The following is a 21,014-nucleotide window of genomic DNA, read 5'->3' as shown; positions in this document are numbered from 1 at the left end:
ACAATATTGGGTACAGAGCTTAGAGAGTGAGACCAGCCTGTCACCCGAGGAACTTAGAATGTAGGTTAACCAACAAGTACAGTTTGGCTGCGTAATGTCATCGATGCTTGTCAGCTATCCAAGCAGGGATTTATCCTTTTGTTGAAGGTAACGGCCTACCCTTGGTCCCTTGGCAGGATGCCATGAATGGCGTTCACAGTGCACAATGGGGATCTTAATAAGAAGAGAGCATTCATTTAAGAGCACAAGGTTAGTGAGTAAGTTCAAAGCCAAAGCAGGTCTCTGGAAGAAGGTACGAACAGGGGAGTGGGGGAATGATAGAAAAGAAATGCTCAGGAGGGGATAGAACAGGGACTTCTGGAGAGTCAGGAGTCTTCTGTTCCCAGCTCTGTCACTGACCAGCTATGTGACCTTGGGTAAAAGTCATGTAACTTTTCTGTGCCTCAGTCTCTTCACCTGTAAAATGGGGGTGAGACTTCCCTGTCCCGTATGAGTAGGTACGTTTGTAAAACACTCTGAGATACTTAGATGGCAGTGCTCCCAGAGAGAAAAAGGCAGTGTCATGACAAATGAAAATGCAAGAAAGACAAGGACCAGGGAAATATAATTTTGCAGAAAGGTCTGTCCCAGTGAACCAAAAAGCCCATGGCCTCTCTTTCCTCAGGCTTTTTGTGGCTTCACATCTTGTCCTGGGGCATTTCACACTCATCTCACTGTCAAGCAGCCCCTTAACAGGGCTTAACAGGTCTGTTGCTCTGCATGCCCCCAAAACATCACAAGCACAAAATAAATCCATGCCAGGCCCCCAAGACAAAACTACTTCGTTTTGAATTAATTTTTTTCCCCACTGCTAAAAACAGAGTTCCCTTTAGGACAGATAATACATCGCTGGTACTTTTGAATCCTTTCCCATTTTCCCGCCGGCTCTTCTAACTAGTGCTAAGGAGGGGCAAAAAGATTCAGATCTTTTGGTAATTTTTATAAAAGACCGGAGAGGATTTTTACCACCTCAAAGCAGTACCACGTTCATAGTTACCTGCTGGAATGGGACAGGCACCTGCATGTCGCCAGCTAAAATTGAGATCCCCATGACCTTGGGGATGGGATGCCATCCCCTTTCTGGTTTAGCCTCTGATTTTGAATTACACAAATAGCTTTGACATTAGTTCCATCTCAGGAAGCAGGACGAGTGCACATGTTACATAATCTCAGTGTCTCAAGGATTCTGTTCTGTCCTCTTTTGTACTGCCAGATGGCATGAAATATTCATACTCTCTGGAGATATGTTCATATACATCTATCAGCTGGATTTATGGTCGTTCACTCTGCAGCTGGGCACTGCTGTTCCTTGGCATTTGGCTCCTCCAGACCAGCCAGCTCTTTAGTATTCCGTCAATGCCACACAGCTTCTTACCTTACACTGTGATCCCAAGATTAAACTGTTTCTGAAAGAGGAGATAAGTAAAGAACTTTAAAAGCAGATATGAAAGGAGAGTCTAGTTCAGATTCTCCAAACATGTCCCTTCCCTGCTGAGATCCAGACCTGGGATTCAGAACCAGCAGATACTAGGGTCCATGCTCTTGCTCTGTCCCCTTCTGCACTTGCTTCAGCTGCTGCCTGTTTCTTTGCTGCTCTGTTCCATAACATGGCTCAGCCTGCATTGTTTTTGGCTCAGTTAGTGGAGCTGTTTCTTACCTTCATCCCTGAAATGCTCTCCAAAGTGATGAATCACACACCTGCATAAGTGACTCCCTTCCCACTAATGAGGCATCTGCTCAAAATTCTGCAGTGCTCAGTTGATTGAGACAGGGGACTAGCAAGATATCACCATAGCCCTTGGAAATAGCCCCAAGAACTTCATGCTTTTTCGCAGCAAGCAATGTCAAACAGAACGCCAATGGGGTGAACTTCCTCACAACAGTGCCCTGTCCATGCCTGCTGGAACCCAAGACATGCCCGCTTCTCCAAAAGCAGCACCTTGTCAATATCATCACTCCAGCACACCTCAGCTTCTGCAAGGCAAGCTAAATGTTGGGGTGATTCTCATATTAGTGCTCTTCCTTGCCTCTTCAGGGTCCATGAGTTCTTCCAGCCAGGACTCTGCCTACCACACATGTAACTGTACTGCTTCTGGAGCGCCATTCACAAAATGTGAACAGCTAGTTATACAAGTGGGCAGCGGGCTTTAATTAAGTGCCAGAATGATCCTGTAGATTTGAGCAGGAAATTGCCACTGGGCAAGTCACTACCACAACTGGCACTAGTTAGCCATAGAAACTGGACTCTCCCCTGGATCCTACTACGGGCAGTCTGGGGGCACGTTGTAAGAGAGGTTACATTGCAGCTGAATATGCTGTGCCCCTTCTGTAGCTAAGTGCCTTCAGTCTCCAGGGCTGTCAATGAAGCATAAGCACAGCTGCAAAAATTGGGGAAGGGGAGAATGTGGCCTTTACTCTCTGAGAACATGCATGTGTGTGTGATTAGAATATTTAGTGCTTATCTTTGACTAAGAAAAACTGATGAACTGTTAAAGCCCCTTTTCAAACCTGTCACCCTTTGAGAATAATTGCCTTGGTTTGCTTACCGCAAAACTTGAGACACCCATTTTTAGGCACAAGCATTTCTTTATGTGTAGAGTAGCCATGAACCAAGGCCCCCAGACCCATCTCCAAGATTGCATTTGTGTGAACAGGCAGCAGCGACCTCTGAAATAGTCTGAACACAGACTCTCACCCTCTGGAACTTCAAGAACGTTGGATTTGGATCAGGACCTTTGGGCCTGTTCTGATCCAGGGATCTGTTCCAGCCATTTGGAGCAATAAGAATTTGGAACCCAGGTCTAAGATTCCAGGGATGTGCTGCTTGACCAGTTTGAGCGCCCTAAAAACAGAGCTGGGAAGATGCTTGCTAGCACTCTGTGGGATGTGCCATCCTGGGCTGCAAAGTTAATTGCCACTTTCATGGCTGTGGCATCTTCTCAGCAGCGAACCAGGGGTAGCCTTCATTACACCGAGGGGAGCTTCCTCACAGCAGTGCCATGTTAATTCTTTCATCCTGGCTCTGTCATTGACTTGTATTGTGACCTTGGGAAATAGACTTGAGAATTAATTTTCGCAAATGCTGAGCAGCTAGAACCGAAGATCATGGGAGCCGTGGCAGCTCTGACAATTAGTCCTGCCTCTGCCTGTGCCTCAGTTCCCACATCTGTAAACTGGGGGCGATGACACTGAGCTTCCTTTGGAAGTGTCTTGAAATCGAGCGATAAAAAGTGGTGGATGAGTATAAGATACAATCATTTATAGCACCTCAGCCGTGGGAGATTCCCCACAGAAGTGCCCTCTCCTGCCCTCTGCAGTGTGAGCTTCTTCACCGCAGTGCCATGCCCCTGCTCTCTACAGTGCAAGCGTTCCCATATCAGTGCCCTGCCCTGTGCATGGTGAGCTTCCCCATAGCAGTGCCCTGCCCTGTGCATGGTGAGCTTCCCCACAGCAGTGCCCTGACCATGCCCTCTGCAGTGTGAGCTTCCCCATAGCAGTGCCCTGCCCTGTGCATGGTGAGCTTCCCCACAGCAGTGCCCTGACCATGCCCTCTGCAGTGTGAGCTTCCCCATAGCAGTGCCCTGCCCTGTGCATGGTGAGCTTCCCCACAGCAGTGCCCTGACCATGCCCTCTGCAGTGTGAGCTTCCCCATAGCAGTGCCCTGCCCTGTGCATGGTGAGCTTCCCCACAGCAGTGCCCTGACCATGCCCTCTGCAGTGTGAGCTTCCCCATAGCAGTGCCCTGCCCTGTGCATGGTGAGCTTCCCCACAGCAGTGCCCTGACCATGCCCTCTGCAGTGTGAGCTTCCCCATAGCAGTGCCCTGCCCTGTGCATGGTGAGCTTCCCCACAGCAGTGCCCTGACCATGCCCTCTGCAGTGTGAGCTTCCCCATAGCAGTGCCCTGCCCTGTGCATGGTGAGCTTCCCCACAGCAGTGCCCTGACCATGCCCTCTGCAGTGTGAGCTTCCCCATAGCAGTGCCCTGCCCTGTGCATGGTGAGCTTCCCCACAGCAGTGCCCTGACCATGCCCTCTGCAGTGTGAGCTTCCCCATAGCAGTGCCCTGCCCTGTGCATGGTGAGCTTCCCCACAGCAGTGCCCTGACCATGCCCTCTGCAGTGTGAGCTTCCCCATAGCAGTGCCCTGCCCTGTGCATGGTGAGCTTCCCCACAGCAGTGCCCTGACCATGCCCTCTGCAGTGTGAGCTTCCCCATAGCAGTGCCCTGCCCTGTGCATGGTGAGCTTCCCCACAGCAGTGCCCTGACCATGCCCTCTGCAGTGTGAGCTTCCCCATAGCAGTGCCCTGCCCTGTGCATGGTGAGCTTCCCCACAGCAGTGCCCTGACCATGCCCTCTGCAGTGTGAGCTTCCCCATAGCAGTGCCCTGCCCTGTGCATGGTGAGCTTCCCCACAGCAGTGCCCTGACCATGCCCTCTGCAGTGTGAGCTTCCCCATAGCAGTGCCCTGCCCTGTGCATGGTGAGCTTCCCCACAGCAGTGCCCTGACCATGCCCTCTGCAGTGTGAGCTTCCCCATAGCAGTGCCCTGCCCTGTGCATGGTGAGCTTCCCCACAGCAGTGCCCTGACCATGCCCTCTGCAGTGTGAGCTTCCCTACTGCAGTGCCCTGCACTCAGCAGTGTGTTTCCCCACAGCAGTGCCCTGCCCATGCACTGTGCAGTGTGCGCTTCCCCTTTCCTATCCGCAGTGTCCTGGCGCAGTCCCCTTTTCTGCCGGTCACTTTTCTCTCTTCGGCTTCAGGCTCACGAGAGCGCCGGGCCGGGAAAGTTGAGTCTCCTGCCGGGCAGGAGGCCGGGGCGGGCCGGGCTCCCTTGCGACCCGGCTGGACTCCCGGCGCTCGGACTCCGCTGCGCCTTTCCGCCCGCGGTCTCCACCCTCCCCCTGCCGCCGGGGCTGGCTGGGAGCCGGCGGCTGCCCTGCGCCGAGAGCCGCGCCCCGCAGCTCCGCGCCCCCCGCCGCTCCCGGCCCGGCCCCTCTTTGGGGAGGGGCGCAGCGGGGCTGCGCCCCCCTCACCTGCCGGCGCCACGCGTCTGCCCCTGGGACTGGCAGCCAGGGGGCGGCTGCGGAGGAGCCTTCCCGGGCCCATTGTCTGGAGCTGTCACATGGGCTGCGGTGCTGAATTTAAGCAGGTGTCTGGAGGACATGCCACCCGCACTCCCGCCCGCCCGCGGCCACGGCCGGGCCCCCCGCGCGCCATGAGCTCGCCCATTGCAAAGAGCGAATCCAGGACCTCGCTGCTGAAGGCCGGGGGGAGCCGGAGGGCTGCGGCAGGCTCGGAGCCCCAGCCCAGGAAGAGCCATGCCCGCGACGGGAAAGGGCAGCCCAGATACCCGGCCCGGGAGCTGAGCGGCCAGGAGCCGCTCCATGGGGACCCCAGTTCCAGGAGGCCACTTTGCCACCCCGGAGCCAAGGAGGCTGGAGTGAAGGGGATCAAGAAGCAGTCACATGCGCAGCGCGAGAGCCAGCCGGAGCCAGCAGAAGGAGGTCCAAGCAGAGGCAGCAGCAAGGAGCAAGCCAGGGCGTCTCGGCATCCTCAGCCACCTCCCCATCCCCACCAGAAGCAGCAGCATCCCAGCCAGGACCAAGCGCAGCAGCACTGCCAGAGGGATGGGGAGGAGAGGGAGGAGGACTTTTTCTTCGGTCACACAGAGGGGTCTAGCAGAGAGTCCCTGAAGCTCTCCGAAGGCTCGTCCCCTCTGTCCAAATCCAGCAGCAAGTTCTCCACCAAGTCCAGCAGCAGCGACCGGTCCCGGGAAGCAGACCCCCTCTTCCACCAGCTACACCCCATCCTCAGCTCCGTCTTTGGCCAGGTAAGGAGCAGGTGTCCCCCGTCCCCCTTCTCTGCCTTCCCCAGCCCCTGCGGCTTTCTCCGCCTTTCCCTCCCCATCTTTGGCTTTCGGACTCGGAGCCCGCCTGAGCCCGAGAGAGAAGCTCGCAGCTGTCAGTGCACTGCTTCCTGGCCGCCTCTGCAAAACTTCGCCGAGCCACCGGGATCGCCGGGGCGCCAAATTCCTCGCAGCTTGCGGGCGAGGGGTGCGTGTGTTTGCGTGGGGCGGGCAGGTTTGGACTGGGGCACCGGATAGGCTCAGGTGTGCGGGCTGGGAGCGCGCGCAGCGGGTGTCTATTGAGAATGGGTGGGAGGGGGAGAGACACTTTGGGCACTTTGTGACTTCCCCAAAGAAAGTCCAAGCCCCCGTCAGACCCATGGCTCGTAGCACCCCCTCACCCCGAGAGCCGGCCACTGTGTGCTGGGACACCAGACGCTCGCCTGGCTTGGCTCTGCGCCCCGCGGCGCGGAGGGAGTGGGGCGCACGGAGAGGTAGCAGGCAATAGATTCTGTTTCAGCCCAGCGCCAAAGTGAGCCCCTCACCCCACCCCCCTCTCTCCTTGGCTGACCGATAACCCAGTTGTTTGGGCCCAGGGATGGCTGTGTCTGGGGGGAGGACAGAGCCAAAGCATCTGATCTGAAAAACAAATGACCTCTCTCTTTCGCGCGCCCTTTCTCCTCGCGCTGTGTTCGCTTCTCCCATAGGCACGCGGCTGTAGACTGGAAATAGGGAGCATGTCGGGTGGCAGCGCTGCCAGAAGACGGGAGGGGGACAAAAAAAATCCTTCTGACCCAGTTCTGGAGCCCTTGCCGTCAGGGTGTTGAGAGGGAACAGATGCGTGCAGGGCTGGCAGGCTCTGTCGGCGCAGAGCGGTTGTTTTTGACTGCGCCTGGTAATGAAATTACCCCTGACAGGGCTACTCTTTAAAAGAGAAGAGGCAAAGGCAGCCTTGCTTCCAATTTTCATTTAGAGCCATTATGGGATGTTACTGGGGGATGTAATCTCCAAGAAGATTAACGGAACTGCAATCTCCCCCCAGCACAACTTGCATGAAGCGGTGGCCTGAAGAGTAAATTCCGGTACAGAGAGTGATCAGTGACACCAGAATTAGGATCTCTGGTTTTATTTTATAGACAAGCTGGCTTGGAAGGTTCTGCAGACTATCGGGTCCGGTTGGGGTGGTGGAGAGAGGAAGGGAGGAGCAGAACTTTAGTGCTCAAGAGCAAGGACTTGTGTGAGCCAGGTCTGTTTAGTTCAGTGGCGGAAAGTGCTGTCTGCCTCTGACAACCTTGACTGCACTGGAGAAGATCAAATCTAACCTTTTGCCTTTCCCCAGGACATTGCATCAGCTTTTTGTTGGGATATGAATATTCTTGCTGCAGTCAGCTCAGAATTAGCCCCACAAAACTGGACATCAAAAGTCAGGGATAACATTTTTCAGTAACAAGTCTTAAGGTTCCGGTCAGTACCGGTGCTCAGGTGACAAAGAGCAATATGCCACCAGCATATTTGGAAATCTGTGAGCTAAATTCTGTTCTGTCACATCTCTGCAATACTGCTGATATCCGTGGGGAAGTAACTGAGTGTGGAATTTAGCTCTGCAGCACTGCTTGGCCCCAAAATATCAGAATCACAACAACAACAAAAATCTACGCCTAGGTCCTCAACACAAAATCAAGGGTCCACTTACTTTTGAGCTGATCTTTTCCCACTGCTGTAAACTGGCTCTGAATGGCACCTTTTATTATACCAGTATTGCCTACCCACTTTCAGGTGTCACATTTCTACTGAATGCCATAAACGGCAAGATTTAGCCCCCTCATCCCAGTACAATAATGCTGGCTTTCTTAACAAAAAAGAGCACAAATTAAATACTGCTTCTGCTTCTTCTTTTACCCAGTGCATAGCCCCTGTGCTTGTGAACAGAGATTTTTTTTCATAGCCTGACATTCCGTATCTGTGTCTCTCTGCCTCTTGCCTTCTCTGAAAGAGCTCAGATGAAATGACCCCTCAAGGGGTAATCTAAGACGTGTGGAGTGGGTTGCAGTAAGGACATATGGGAATGGGTAGACACAGCAATGCAGGAATATAGCTGCAGCACAGAATTCAGAAATAGTGGGGTGAAGAATCAAAGGCACATAGTAGAGAAAATTGTAATTGTCAAGTTCAGAAATGGGTAGAGGCCCTGGGGCAGAAGTAGTTGCAAGTTTTGCATGGTACTAGAAGGGATGAAGGCTTTCTCCCGAGAGTGGAGAAAAGAATGTTAGCAGTTGGCTAGATTTCTGAGTTTGCAGTAGTCAGGGAGGACAGGAAATGATACCTGTAGGAATCCAAGTTTCAATCGTGGGTGGATGCAGTGTCACAGAAGTGCAGTAATGTCCAGGAATACAATGTAATGCTGCAGGAACTGCAGCACCCATTTAATATACACTGTAATTAGATGAGAGCAACAGCACCAGGCAGCAGTCTCTTTAGTCCAGGAACTTCCAGCTAACACATCCAGCCCCCTGTATTGTTATCACACAGCGAATGTAGCAGTTAAAATAAATGTTCAGTTATACATTAGGAGGAGAGCACAATGCTGCAGAGGACAGTGCTCCACAAGCAAAACATCCTCCTGTGCTTACACGGTGGTGCTATGATATGGCCATGGTTGCAGAATATCACGGTGGTACAATGAGACAGGCAGAAAACATTGCAGGGATGACTTCACGCGGTATGTCATTGTTGCAGTAGCAGCGTGAGATAGTAATCCAGCACTCCAGAGATGTCTCAGGCAGATTTGTGACTGTACAAGAGGAAATACAGAGCATGGGCAGAAGTGCTGTAAATATATAACTGGTGTGTTAGCCCAGCCCAGTGGTGCATTGGTGGTGTTTGCTATAGTCTAGTGTGAAAGCATGTACTGTCAGAGTATGATAATGCAGAAGTCTTTTATTAACTACATTCAAGGTGCATTGGTATTCTATATAGAAATATCATGCAATTTCAGTGCATCATACTGTTGTGTAGTAGTCCACTGGTGCATGTATAAATAGATGTGGGGTGGTGTAATAGTGTATTAGTATAAGCCACTGTGTCACAGTAGGCTAATGACATATTAGTGTTTGGGCTTTGTGGAGTAACACATAATATGAGAAAAGCATGTTAGTGTGGTACTTACGCTTGGGTGTAAGTACCAGCACCAGAGAGACTTGATAGTAAAGCCCTGACTCCTGACAATGCAGTAACATTGTGACATGCTCCTGGAGCAGTACCAGGAAGTGATACTGGCGCAATGTGTGTATATTTAGGCAGTTCAAGGGTGTGATATTTGTATGTTGTAGCTTCGTGGCACATTAGTGTAACTAGCATGTTGGCAGCCTGATAATGGAGTAATATCATATTGCAAAGGCATGGTATCCGGTGCAGTCACATGGCAATGGCATTCAGTATGATGTTAGTACAGAGCTGTGCTAGTCTGGCAGTGTGGGGTTGTTGTAAAGCCATAAGGCAGTGAGTGTGATGTTAATACAGTGCTGGAGGGGAGGATTAAGGTAAATTAGTGCAAGCAGAATTAACACAGTATTATGGAAATAAAATGTTGTGCAGTGAATTGAATGCAGTCCAGGAGCAGCTTCTCAGGGTGTGTCTACACTGCAGGGCTTTACTCAAAATAAGCTACACAAATTGAGCTACATCAAATGCCTAGCTTATTTTGAAATAAGGAGCATCTACACAGCACTTATTTCGAAATAGAGCACTCTTGCTCCAACTTCCCTTACTCCTCTTACCATGAGGGTTACAGGAGTCAGAGTAAGAAGTCCTCCAGCTTGACAGTATTTCAACACTATTTTGAAATAATTGCTGGTTGTGTAGATGTGGAATTACAGGCAGTCCCCGGGTTATGTACAAGATAGGGACTGTAGGTTTGTTCTTAAGTCGAATTTGTATGTAAGTCGGAACTGGTGTCCAGATTCAGCTGCTGCTGAAACTGACCAGCGGCTGACTACAGGAAGCCCGAGGCAGAGTTGCTCTGCCTGGGGCTTCCTGGAATCAGCCGCTGATCAGTTTCAGCAGCGGCTGAATCTGGATGCCTGGGACAGAGCAGCTGGGGCGCTGCCAGGTAGGTCCCCGCAGCGCCGCACCTCGGCGCTGCGGGGACCAACCCGGCAGCACCCCAGCTGCTCTGCCCCGGGCTTCCTGTAGTCAGCCGCTGGTCAGTTTCAGCAGCGGCTGACTTGGGGACACCTGGGGCAGAGCAGCTGGGGTGCTGCCGGGTTGGTCCAGTAGCGCCGAGGAGCCGCGCTGCGGGACCAACCCAGCAGCACCCGAGCTGCTCTACCTGAGGCATCTGAGGCGAGAAAAGCCTGGTCTGCTGGGGGGGCGCACTAGCTGCGCCCCCCCCAGCAGACCAGGGAGACGCGGGCGGTGGGACCGCCGAGACGTGATGCGGTCTCGCCCGCATCCTCCACGGCTTTGCTCCGTGTCTCCCTGGTCTGCTGGCTCCCCCCCCCCCAGTAGACCAGGGAGACGCGGAGCAAAGCTGTGGAGGATGTGGGCAGCGGGACCGCAGTGCGTCTGGGCTGTCCCGCTGCCAGCGTCCTCCGAGGCTTTGCTCCTCGTCTCCCTGGTCTGCTGGGGGGGTGGGGCCCAGTTTGGCAGGACGTTGCAAGAATAGTGGTGCAATGAATGGCAGCGGGATGCTGTAGTGGCGCAGAAGCGAGGCACCGTGATATTGGTATAGCAGGAATGTGGCAGTGTGACAGTGGGATGCTGCAGTGGTGCAGAAGCGTGGCACTGCGATATTGATATAGCAGGAATGTGGCAGCTTGGCAGTGGGATGCTGCAGTGGCGCAGAAGCATGGCACCGCAATATTGGTATAGCAGGAATGTGGCAGTGTAGGAGGTGGGGTGGCAAAGCAGCATCTGCATGGCAGCAGGGAGAGAGGTGCACGTTAGCTGTGACAGAGGAACAGCTATGCAGCATTAATGTGGCAGCAAGGATGGTGGCTCAGGGATAACAGAGTAGAAGAGTTAGCAATGCAGCCTTAGCAGGGCAGCAGGAATAAGGTGCCAGAGTAGTTTGGCAGCAGAAATAGCCATCTAGGGGTAGCCTGACATCAGGGGATGAGGTGCATCATCCATGCATCAGCAGGGAAAGTGTCAGGCGTGACATCCCCATGGATAGCAGCAGTGCAGTGGCCTGTTAACGGGGACAGTGTTGCACCAACAGCAGCATGGCAGGGCTGGTGATCCATAGTGACGTGCCCACAGGACAGCAGTGCAGAAGTGGCATGAAGGCAGGGATCTTGGTGCAGCAGCAGCGTGGCAGCAGGACAGCAGAGTGGCAATAGCCCGGTGGCACACTGGGGCAGCAAGGAGAGCAGCGCAGCAGGCACAGAACTCCAGTTCTCTCTTTCTTCGTTCTGTTGGCTTCATGGTCCTGGCCCTTTAAGCGGAGCCTTTCCTGGCATTTGCCATGCAATATTAATGTGTAAGTGATCCCGCCATGTGAGACCCGGCAGTTTTCAGGGCTGTTTTGCTTTCACGCCCTGCCTGGCTGTTAAATTTTTTAATGAAGTGATTTCCTAACACAGTTTTCAGACAACTGCTTTCTAATAGCCTGGGGATCATGCAGATCAGAGAAAGCCATAAGGGCCTATCAAATATTTACCGGCTTTGTAAGTGCCCAAGGCCAAAGGGCCTGTTGTATTTCCATCTCCAGGGGTCATGAGAGGCTCTCTCTTTTCGGCATGTGTCGTCCCATTACCAGATCAGGTTTTAATTCTAGTGCCCAAATAAACATTAAACAGGAGGAGAAAGATTTTGTTTGCAACTGGCTCTTTTCTTTTTCTTTTCCTTTCCTTGTCTATCTTCTTGCATCTCTTTGGAGTTTACTCATAGAAAAGCAATGGCACCCTGGTGCATCATGGCACTAGCCAGAGTGAAGGGAATTAGCCCTGCTTATCAGCTGGCTGATGAGTACCCTAAGGAACAATCTTCTCCAAAAGGAGCCAGAAACTGCAAGGCAAGAGAGTATTTCCCAGACACCCACAGGGAAGGGATAAGCACTTTCTCCCTGTTCTCCCTGTTACCTTGAGGTCCACACTAAGGCAAAACTCTCAATGACACTGGGAACTCTGAATTCCTACTGATTCAAATGGGAGTGTTGCCTGAGTAAAAACTGCTGCTTCAGGCCCACAACTTAAGAACCCTCCAAGCAGAAACGTACAAGGACACTTTTACATCTGACTGATGAGAGAGAGAGAGGAGAGGGTCACTTATATATTTCCACTATAAAGTTTCTTGGATCCCAGACTAACACCGAGGTGTGTGAGGGATGTGGGGAGGGGAAGGGGGAAGTCCTGCAGGCCGTGTTGTGCTCTAATAGAAGGGATGTTATTGTGTTGCAGTGATAGAGGCTCTCGGATGTAGTCTCAGGCTGTGCCAAAGAGATGGGCAGTCATGTCGCAATGTTTACGGCAGGGGTGAGGAACCTTTTCTTGGGTCGGGGGCCACTGACCCACAGAAAAACCAGTCGGGGGCTGCACACAAGTGAGAAGCAGAAAAAAAAAACCCCTCACTGTGGCCCCTGACTGAGAAGCAGAAAGACACTCCCCAAGTTCACCTCATACACCAGAGCTGGGGGGGGGGGGCAGCCTTGTGTATTTTGTGTGCTCCAGCCCCTAGGGGGGCAGCAGTGGGGCTGGAGCACCAGCACGGGCTTCCCAATGCTGGGGAGGGCCTGAACCTCAGGGCTGGACCCAGGCAAGCCGAGGGCCACCTCCGGCTCCCAGGCCTGAGGTTCCACACCCCTGGTTTATGGTTAACTGAGGTGACTAGTTCTCACATCTGCACATTTCAGAGGTCAGAGTCACAGAATCATTGTGGGGGGGGATTTTTTCAGGGGGTCACAGTCCAGTCCCCACATGAGTGAACAGTATAACAGAATAAAACAGAAGAGGGAACCATAATCGCCTCGCCAGCTGCCTTTCTCTGACTGGATTATTATTCCGGCTGCGTTTATTGTGGTACCTGTGAGGTCCTGTTTGAGCCATGGAAGTGGGTACCCTGAGTAAGCCCTGATGCAGGGCAAGGATCAGTTCTGAGACCAGAATGTGAAACTAGAGAGGCGAGGGAATGAAACAGGCTGTTGGTGTAGAGACAACGCTGAGCGCCTAACCATGGATGCCTGGGGCAGAATCAGAGGATAGGAAGAACTGGTTTCCAAACCCAGAATGGAGGTTGTGGTAGCCTAAAGCAAACCTGCAGAAGGGAAACAGCTGGTTTTGACACAGGAATCTGACATGAATCCAGTGCTGTGATTCGTCTTTCAGGGGAAGGGTCAGGGTTGTGATCCATAGAAAATCTTCACCTGTTCCAGTTCTCTATTTCATTTTCATTGCCCCAAACGTTTCCTCTCTTCCACATTCCATTCTTGAGACCCTCCCCGCTTTCTGTCCCTGTCTGGGGCCTCATCCTTCCAAGAGACCCTGCCTTTTATGAAACTTTCCAGTGAGGGACTTTCTGCTCTGTCAATGTCACCAAGGCGCCCTCTGCTGCTGGCCAGCAGAATTCACCTCGTTTTCGGTGTAGGTTCCTCCTACAACTTCTTTATATTCTAGCTTAGTCTCCACTCCCAAACATTCAAGGGCTCTTCCCCTTATTGACCCCAGCTTATCAAGTTTTCACAGCAGGAAGGCAGTGATGCATTGTGCAAGGCGGTGACGTATGTGGCCCCCTAAGTCCTGCCCAGAAAGACAATAGGCAGGTATTTAGGTTCGATAGCTCCTTCCCCCCGGGTTGCAGGATGCTGTGATGACTATCCGCCCTCATCATCCAATAGGTGTTTAGTACAGAACGTGTCGCATGGTAGAAGAGCACACCTGGCCACAGCCACTCTACAAGTATATGTTTGTGTGCACACTCACACATGCATCCTGTGTAGTATATGCATAATCAACATATACATTCATACAGAACCATCCCACCCATAAGATAGTTCGGGGTGGCTGCCCTGGGCCCTGCACTTTGCGGGTCCCTGCAGTAGCTGTCCAACTATCCTAAGGACAGGAGGGTGTCCTATATTGATTGGAGCCTGCAGGGCCCAGTGGAGTGAGAGTGAGGGTGGCCACTGCCCCCTGCTAGGCCCTCTGGTAATCCCAGGTTGCATAGCAGGAGTACAAGGGAGGTGGGAGGAGATGCAGTAGGGGCAGGGGTTGGAGAATGGGGTGGAGTGGGGCCCAGGTGCAGACCGAGCAGTGGCCTGTGGTGGGAGGATTCTCTGGGCCCACATTCCTCTAGGAACAACCCTGCATAATGCCTCTCTGTATGTATACACACAACCTACATATGAGCACGCTTGTATCCATACATATAGCCTACGCTACATACATACACTCTGGGTGGATACACATACACATGCAGCCCCATGTCCACAGACAAGCTGTGTATACACACACACACACAAATGCTTTCCAAACATTCCAATGTATATCCACACAGCCTGCATCATGTCACAAAATCATTTTATGTAGTGTTCGTGCAACCTTATGTATGTATGTAGTTCGGAACACATACACACACACAAACATCTATGTTTACACACAGAGTATTCTCCATGAATAAACATAAATATACAGATACACAAAATTCTATTAGAAAGATACACACACACATGCACACAAGACACAATTCCCTCTATGGAAAAATACCCATACACTCACCTCTTCATATATGCATAGTTTTTTTGCAATCCAATACATATGTACATGCCCCAGCATGAATATGCAAGATGTATGCATAGAAAGGCTACAATTTTCACATTTTAGTTCTTAAAGTTGAACATGTCAATGTACAATGGCCCAAAGAAAAATAGCATGATTTGCAGCTGTGCTGAGCACCACTGTAACAAGAAGCAGGGACCTGTGGCTAACATGCAGAATTGGAAGACAGGCTATTCACATGGCTTCTAGCTATGCTAAAGACCTTCAGCAAATCACCCTGCTGTAACTCAGTTCCCTGTCTGTCCAGGGGGCATAATTCCAACCTCCCAGTGGGGCTTGTAGGGTTAATTCACTAATGTCTTTCAGCTTCTCAGCCGGAAGGCACTAAAAATATGCAGCTTGTATTCACAGAGCCCCCTGTGTGTTATGAACACAGAAAAACACTTGAGCACATCCAGGCAGTCTACCCTTTGCACAGCAGGGGGAAGAATTTACCACATTAATTGCTTCCAAAAAGCTAGAGGTAGGAAAGCCAGGCACACAGAAACACTGACAGGCAATGGTCAAGCTTCCTATGCACAGCAGCTCTGCCAGAGAGCATTAATCTTTGTGAGTGACGTATTTTTAAAATAGGTCTTTATCTTAAAAGGATTTGATAAAAACATAAAAGTAAAACCAAGCGAAACAAATGTCCCTCGTTGCTCTGCTCATCAAATATACAACATTCTAGCTTTACCCACGAAAGCTCATGATCACATGTCAGTTTCCACGGGGCCACAGGACTGCTTGTTGTTTTTAAAGTTACAGACTAACACAACCCCTCTGTGACTAACCCAGTGTTTCTCAACCTTTTTTTATAAAGTACCCCTTTAAGAAATTGAAAGTACCCCCAGTACCTACAGTTTTCAGACACACAACACTTTTTTCTACTATTGCAATACATCTGTTTAAACAACTTAATCATAGCCGGGAAGGCAATGAAATTTTTGGGTGTAAAAAGTACAAAAATAATAAAGCGATGTAAAACTTACAACAAACATTTGTTTTCTCCAAATTTCAGCTGTGTTGATGTACCCCCCAGACTTCTTTCAAGTACTCTTAAGGCTGCGTCTAGACTGGCATGATTTTGCACAAATACTTTTAATGGAAAAGTTTTTCCATTAAAAGTATTTGTGCAAGACAGCATCTATACTGGCATGTGTCTTTGCGCAAAAGATTTGCTTTTGCACAAAAGCATCCATGCCAGTGTAGATGCTCTCTTGCACAAGAAAGCTCCAATGGCCATTTTAGCCATCGGGCTTTCTTGCGCAAGAAATTCATGCTGCCTGTCTACACTGGCCTGTTGCACAAGAACAGTTGCGCAAGAGGGCTTTTTCCTGAGCGGGAGCATCATAGGACTTGCGCAAGAAGCCCTGATTTCACACATTAGAATGTCAGTGTTCTTGCGCAAGAACTCCCCACCAGTATAGACAGGCAGCATGTTTTTGCGCAAAAGCAGCTGGTTTTGCGCAAAATCATGCCAATGTAGACCCAGCCTAAGAGTACTCATACCACTGGTTGAGAAACACTGGTCTAACCCATTGAAATGCATAAACCTGCTGGCTGGATCAAGCTCATCTTTTGGGAGAGAAAAAAATTATTTGCCTTTTTAAGTAGCCCAATGTCGATTCCAAGGACTATGTATTGCCTTTATTGCATTGACTTATGTTTCACAAAATCTCATTGGAGTTAATGGACCTGCACAAGGTGTAAATCAGGGAAGGGTTTAGCACCAGGTACAATGCAGACCATATGTATTTGTCACCAAAATTACTTCTGGTTCTTTCCAGCATGACAGCTCCAGTTGCTGTTTTCCTCTGATGAGCCATGAGTGCTATTGATTTCCGATAACAAGCAACTCCATGTTGCATATCCAGTAAAAGATTCTTAGCTAATTTTGGGCTCCCTTTTAATTATCTAGTGACATTTGTCATCTGACTTTGCAGATAGTCAGCACGGTTCATAAACCTAAATCACCCTTCTATTCTAGTTCCCTTCTTGGAATAGTGGCAAATGGCTGTTAATTTTGGTGTGTTCCTATGCAGTTGCTTAGTACCAAGATGAAGCTAAAAAAATCAATACACTTGTGACTGAAGTCATTATTAAATAAAGAGCATTGGGAATATTCTAATCTCTATGCTACCTTTCCCTTCCTTGACATATGTGGCATTTCTAGATCCTTTGCAACCACCTTGGGAAGGGATATACACGGATCATTTCATCTCGTGCTGCTGTACAGCCTTCACTCCGTGGTAGAACATGAATTACTTCAATCCATGTTGCACAGTGACATGAGACAACTGTTCAGGAAAGGAAGTAAAGAAGAAACCCATATTCACTTAAAAACCTACAGGGGGGATTTAGAATGGCAGACTATGCTGGATTGTGATCAGCCCAGGTGGATTATGATCAGCAGACCCCATTTTGGGATTAACACTTCTACCCTTACAAAATGAGCCATTGGATCTTGAATGTGTGCACACAATCAGGACCTTGGTTTTATGAGCACCTCTAGGCTCATGCCAATCTGCAGCATCACACTGACTCTGCAGAAGAACACCAGCTCTTGAGTCGCCAGCACCATTGACTGCATCACATAGAGTTTCACCAAGTACTCACCCTGGGATTGGCACATAGGTAGAGCTTCAAGTGTTTTCCAGACAGCGTGGCTGATTCTGATTTCCCTGTTTCTGAGTTTAGGGCAAGGATGGGCCAAGGAGAGGGGGGACAGGAAGGGTTGTGTAAACTAGAAGGCCATTTCCACTGCACAATGTATAACTGAGATTCCGGCCCACTACTTTTATTTGAACTAGAGATAGAACTGAGCAGCAGTGGCAGGTCAGGGTTCTTGTATCTTGGGATAGGTGGGAAATATCAGTGGGGGTTCAATTTTGTTAACTGACTTTCTGATTGTGTTTGAATCTGATCCAAGTAGTGTAACGCAGAAGAGAAACATGCACATAATATTATGGTCAGCATGAGTCAGCAACGGACCCCGAAGAATGAAGACAGTTCCAAACTCTTCAGGCAACTGTTCTTGACTGCTAGACTAAGACCTTCCCTGCATTAGCCTGTGCCTGCTGCTGCAGCCTCCCCCTTTCAGCCCCATTCTCTTGTAACTGCTTTTGTTTGAGTGAAAACAGTACAGTCCAAGCTCCATTCCTGGTTGGAAAACGCACAACCTGAATAGGAAGCAATAACATGCCATAGCCTAATGCAGAAGAAGGGAAGATGACCAGTCTCAGCTATTTGGAGACCCAGTACCGATACCTGTGGTTGGGAGCTGTAGCACAGAAGGAGCCCTGATACCAATGACAATGTAACTCCAAGGATGTGAATAAATCCTATTTGAACAGGCTCACTGAAAGTCATTCAACAAACAAGACTGCCTCATTTCTTGCTAAAACACAGAGTCATATAGCCACCATATAAAGCAGGGGTGGGCAATAATTTTTGTCCGGGGGCCACTTCAAAATACTTTGAAGTGGCCCTGGACCAGGCCAGAAGGGGTGGGGCCAGAATGCTTCTGGGCTTCCCCACCCCCAGACCATAATTGGCCTGGGGGTGGAGGAACCCCTTTGCCCCTCTTCCCACCTGGAAGGGTAGGAAGAGGCTTCACATACTCCCCTACCCCCCCGGCCTTGATTGTCCTGGGGGCGGGGAAAACGTGGGAAGCCTCCTCCCGCCCTACCCCCACCCTGTGAGGAGCATGCGGCACTTCAAAGTGCGATGCACTGCTCACAGGGCGGGAGGAGACATTACGCGCTCCCCTCCCCCCCAAGTCTTGATTGGCCTGGGGGGTGAGGGAGCTGTGTGAAGCTTCCCTCGCCCTGCTCCCACCCTGTGTGACCGTACAGCACTTTAAAGTGCCACACGCTCCTCGCGGGGGGAGGGGAGAGGGCAGAGGAAACTTCGCATGCTGCTCCTGCCCCCAGACTAATTAGGGTTTGGGGGTGGGGAGCACGTAATGTCTTCTCCCGCCTTGCGAGCAGCATGCGGTGCTTCAAAGTGCTGTGTGCTGCTCACAGGGCAGGAGGAAGCTTTGCGTGCTCCCTCGCACCCAGGCCCCAATTGGCCTGAGGGTGGGGGAGCGGCAGGGCCTCCATGGGCCGGATCAACTTGCTTGGTGGGCTGGATCTGGCCTGTGGAGGCCCTTTTGCCCACCCCATTGTAGAGCAGGAACAGCCCATTTGTTCAGCAGGAACAAAGCTGAAAAATACCAATCCAGAGGCAAAATCATGGCAAAATAGAGAAAGAATTCAATACCAGCTCAGGTTGAAACCATGTGTACAAGAGGGGGAAATTAAACAGGCAGGAGTCAGATGGGATTTCTCAATATAAAAATACAAAACAGTCACATATTCCAAGTACATAGTGGCTCAAATCCTCCCTTAGGTAGACTTCCATTGACTTCACTGGGCATGAGTTTGACCCTCATTCTTATATTCTCATCAGAGATTAAACCATCACATTAACATTGATGTTGTTCCTGTTACAAACAAGGATCTGACTTACTGTCCCAGGAGATGAAAGACCACATATTGTAAGGGACCTGGGCTATGTCTAGACTGCAAGCCTCTTTCAAAAGAGAGCGTCTAGACTGCACGTTGAACTTTCGAAAAAGCGGCTTGCTTTTTCGAAAGAAAGCATCCAGTGAGTCTGGATGCTCTCTTTCGAAGAAGCCCTATTTACATTGAAGAACGCCTTCTTTCGAAAGAGGAACTTTCGAAAGATGGCGTTCTTCCTCGTGAAATGAGGTTTACCGCCATCGAAAGAAAAGCCGCGTTCTTTCGATTTAATTTCGAAAGAACGCGGCTTGAGTCTGGACGCAGGGGAAGTTTTTTCGGAAAAAGGCTACTTTTCCCGAAAAAACCCCGGAGTCTGGACACAGCCGTGGTGTTAAATAAGGAACAGAAATACTTTGTCATCTGGAGACTGTTCCGAGACCAGTAGAAACATTTGTATTCTATGCTGCTAAAGTAGTTGCAATCTGACAAAGCAAATTCTCCATCTTCCCTCTCCCATCTCAAATTCTGAGTTGGCTTTAGAGCTCTCTCTTATGCAGCTGAGTATTCTCTGCTATTGGAAGTAGCTCCTAGCAGCTATCACTGAACTAATCAGAGTTAGTACCAGCAACATTTTTCTATGGAAAGAAAATCCTCTTTAATGTTTGAGCCTAAGGTGTCAGTTCCATGTTTTGTTCCTAAGCAGGAAGGGGTGTCTTATAATCAATACTTCCTATTATGAGTGAAAAACCAAGTTTGCTAGTCCTCATTTCTCTGAAGAACAACATTGGTTCTGATCATAGACTCTAGAGATGGGGAAAATGACAGTAGTCTGTTAGGCTGTGTCTAGACTGGAGTTTTCTTTCAGAAGAAGCTTTTCTGGAAGAGATCTTCTGGAAAAACTTATTTCAAAAGAGAGCATCCACTCAGCAAAAGCACAACGAAAAAGCGATCTGCTTTTTTGACAGATATCGTCACATTCATTGGATGCTATCTCGCATTTAAGTTTTGATTTCTAGGAATGGAGTGGCCACCAGGGCACCTGTGCTTTTTCCAAGTAGCCTCTTCTTTAGAAAAAAAAAATCTCTTCCCCATCCACACATGCCTTTTTCCAAAAGTGCTCTTTCAGAAAAAGGCTTCTTCTTTGTCGAAAGAGGTTAACCGTTGTCAGAAAAAAAAACCCTCTGTTCTTTCTGTCAAAAGAACGCAATTGCAGTGCGGACGTAAGTGTAGTTTTTCCAGAAAAATGGCCGTTTTTCTGGAAAAACTCTGCAGTGCAGACATACTCTTATAGCTAATCCATCCCTCTGTTCTGGGTCTGTCCCAACCTTCATGCCAGGCTTCTTCCTTCTCCATATGTCTCCATAGCAAGTTCCTCATTCCTGAAGGATAAAATCCAACTCTAAGCCAGAATACTCCAAGCAAGGCACCAAGCCCCATCCTTGGAATTCTTAGTGGGGATGCCAGGACTCAGCTTAGGTTTGACTCTCACAAAGCTCAGTAATGTTTTAAAAAAAAAAAATCTATGAAACAATTCCAGACTTTTCTAAAGAAAAGCTAATGGCTGTGTCTAGACTGCATCCCTTTTCCGTAAAAGGGATGCAAATTAGACACATCGCAATTGCAAATGAAGTGGGGATTTAAATCCCCCCCGCTTCATTTGCATAAAAATGACTGCCGCTTTTTTCAGTCTCGGAGCTTTGCCAGAAAAAAGCGCCGATCTAGACGTGGATCTTTCAGAAAATAAAGCTTTTTCTGAAATATTTCCATTTAAAATAAGGAATAAAGGATCTTTTGGAAAAGGCTTTATTTTCTGAAAGATCCGCGTCTAGACTGGCGCTTTTCTCCGGCAAAGCTCCGAGCCGGAAAAAAGCGGCAGT

General features: G+C 49.8%; 1 protein-coding gene across 1 annotated transcript in view; it reads left to right on the top strand.

The window, feature by feature from the left end:
- Positions 1 to 5,151: 5,151 nt before the first annotated feature.
- The window catches only part of CABP1 (calcium binding protein 1), a 36,337-nt gene continuing 20,474 nt past the window's right edge, over positions 5,152 to 21,014 (top strand). The window contains exon 1 of the mRNA XM_075898077.1: positions 5,152 to 5,864. Within this exon, the coding sequence (XP_075754192.1) occupies positions 5,157 to 5,864 (708 nt within the window). The 5' untranslated portion in view covers positions 5,152 to 5,156. The remainder of the gene's footprint in view (positions 5,865 to 21,014) is intronic.

This window comes from Pelodiscus sinensis, chromosome 15 (genome assembly GCF_049634645.1).
Source record: "Pelodiscus sinensis isolate JC-2024 chromosome 15, ASM4963464v1, whole genome shotgun sequence".
NCBI lineage: Eukaryota > Metazoa > Chordata > Testudines > Trionychidae > Pelodiscus > Pelodiscus sinensis.
Note: the sequence above shows the minus strand (reverse complement) of the source record. Positions and strands in the feature narration are given on the sequence as shown.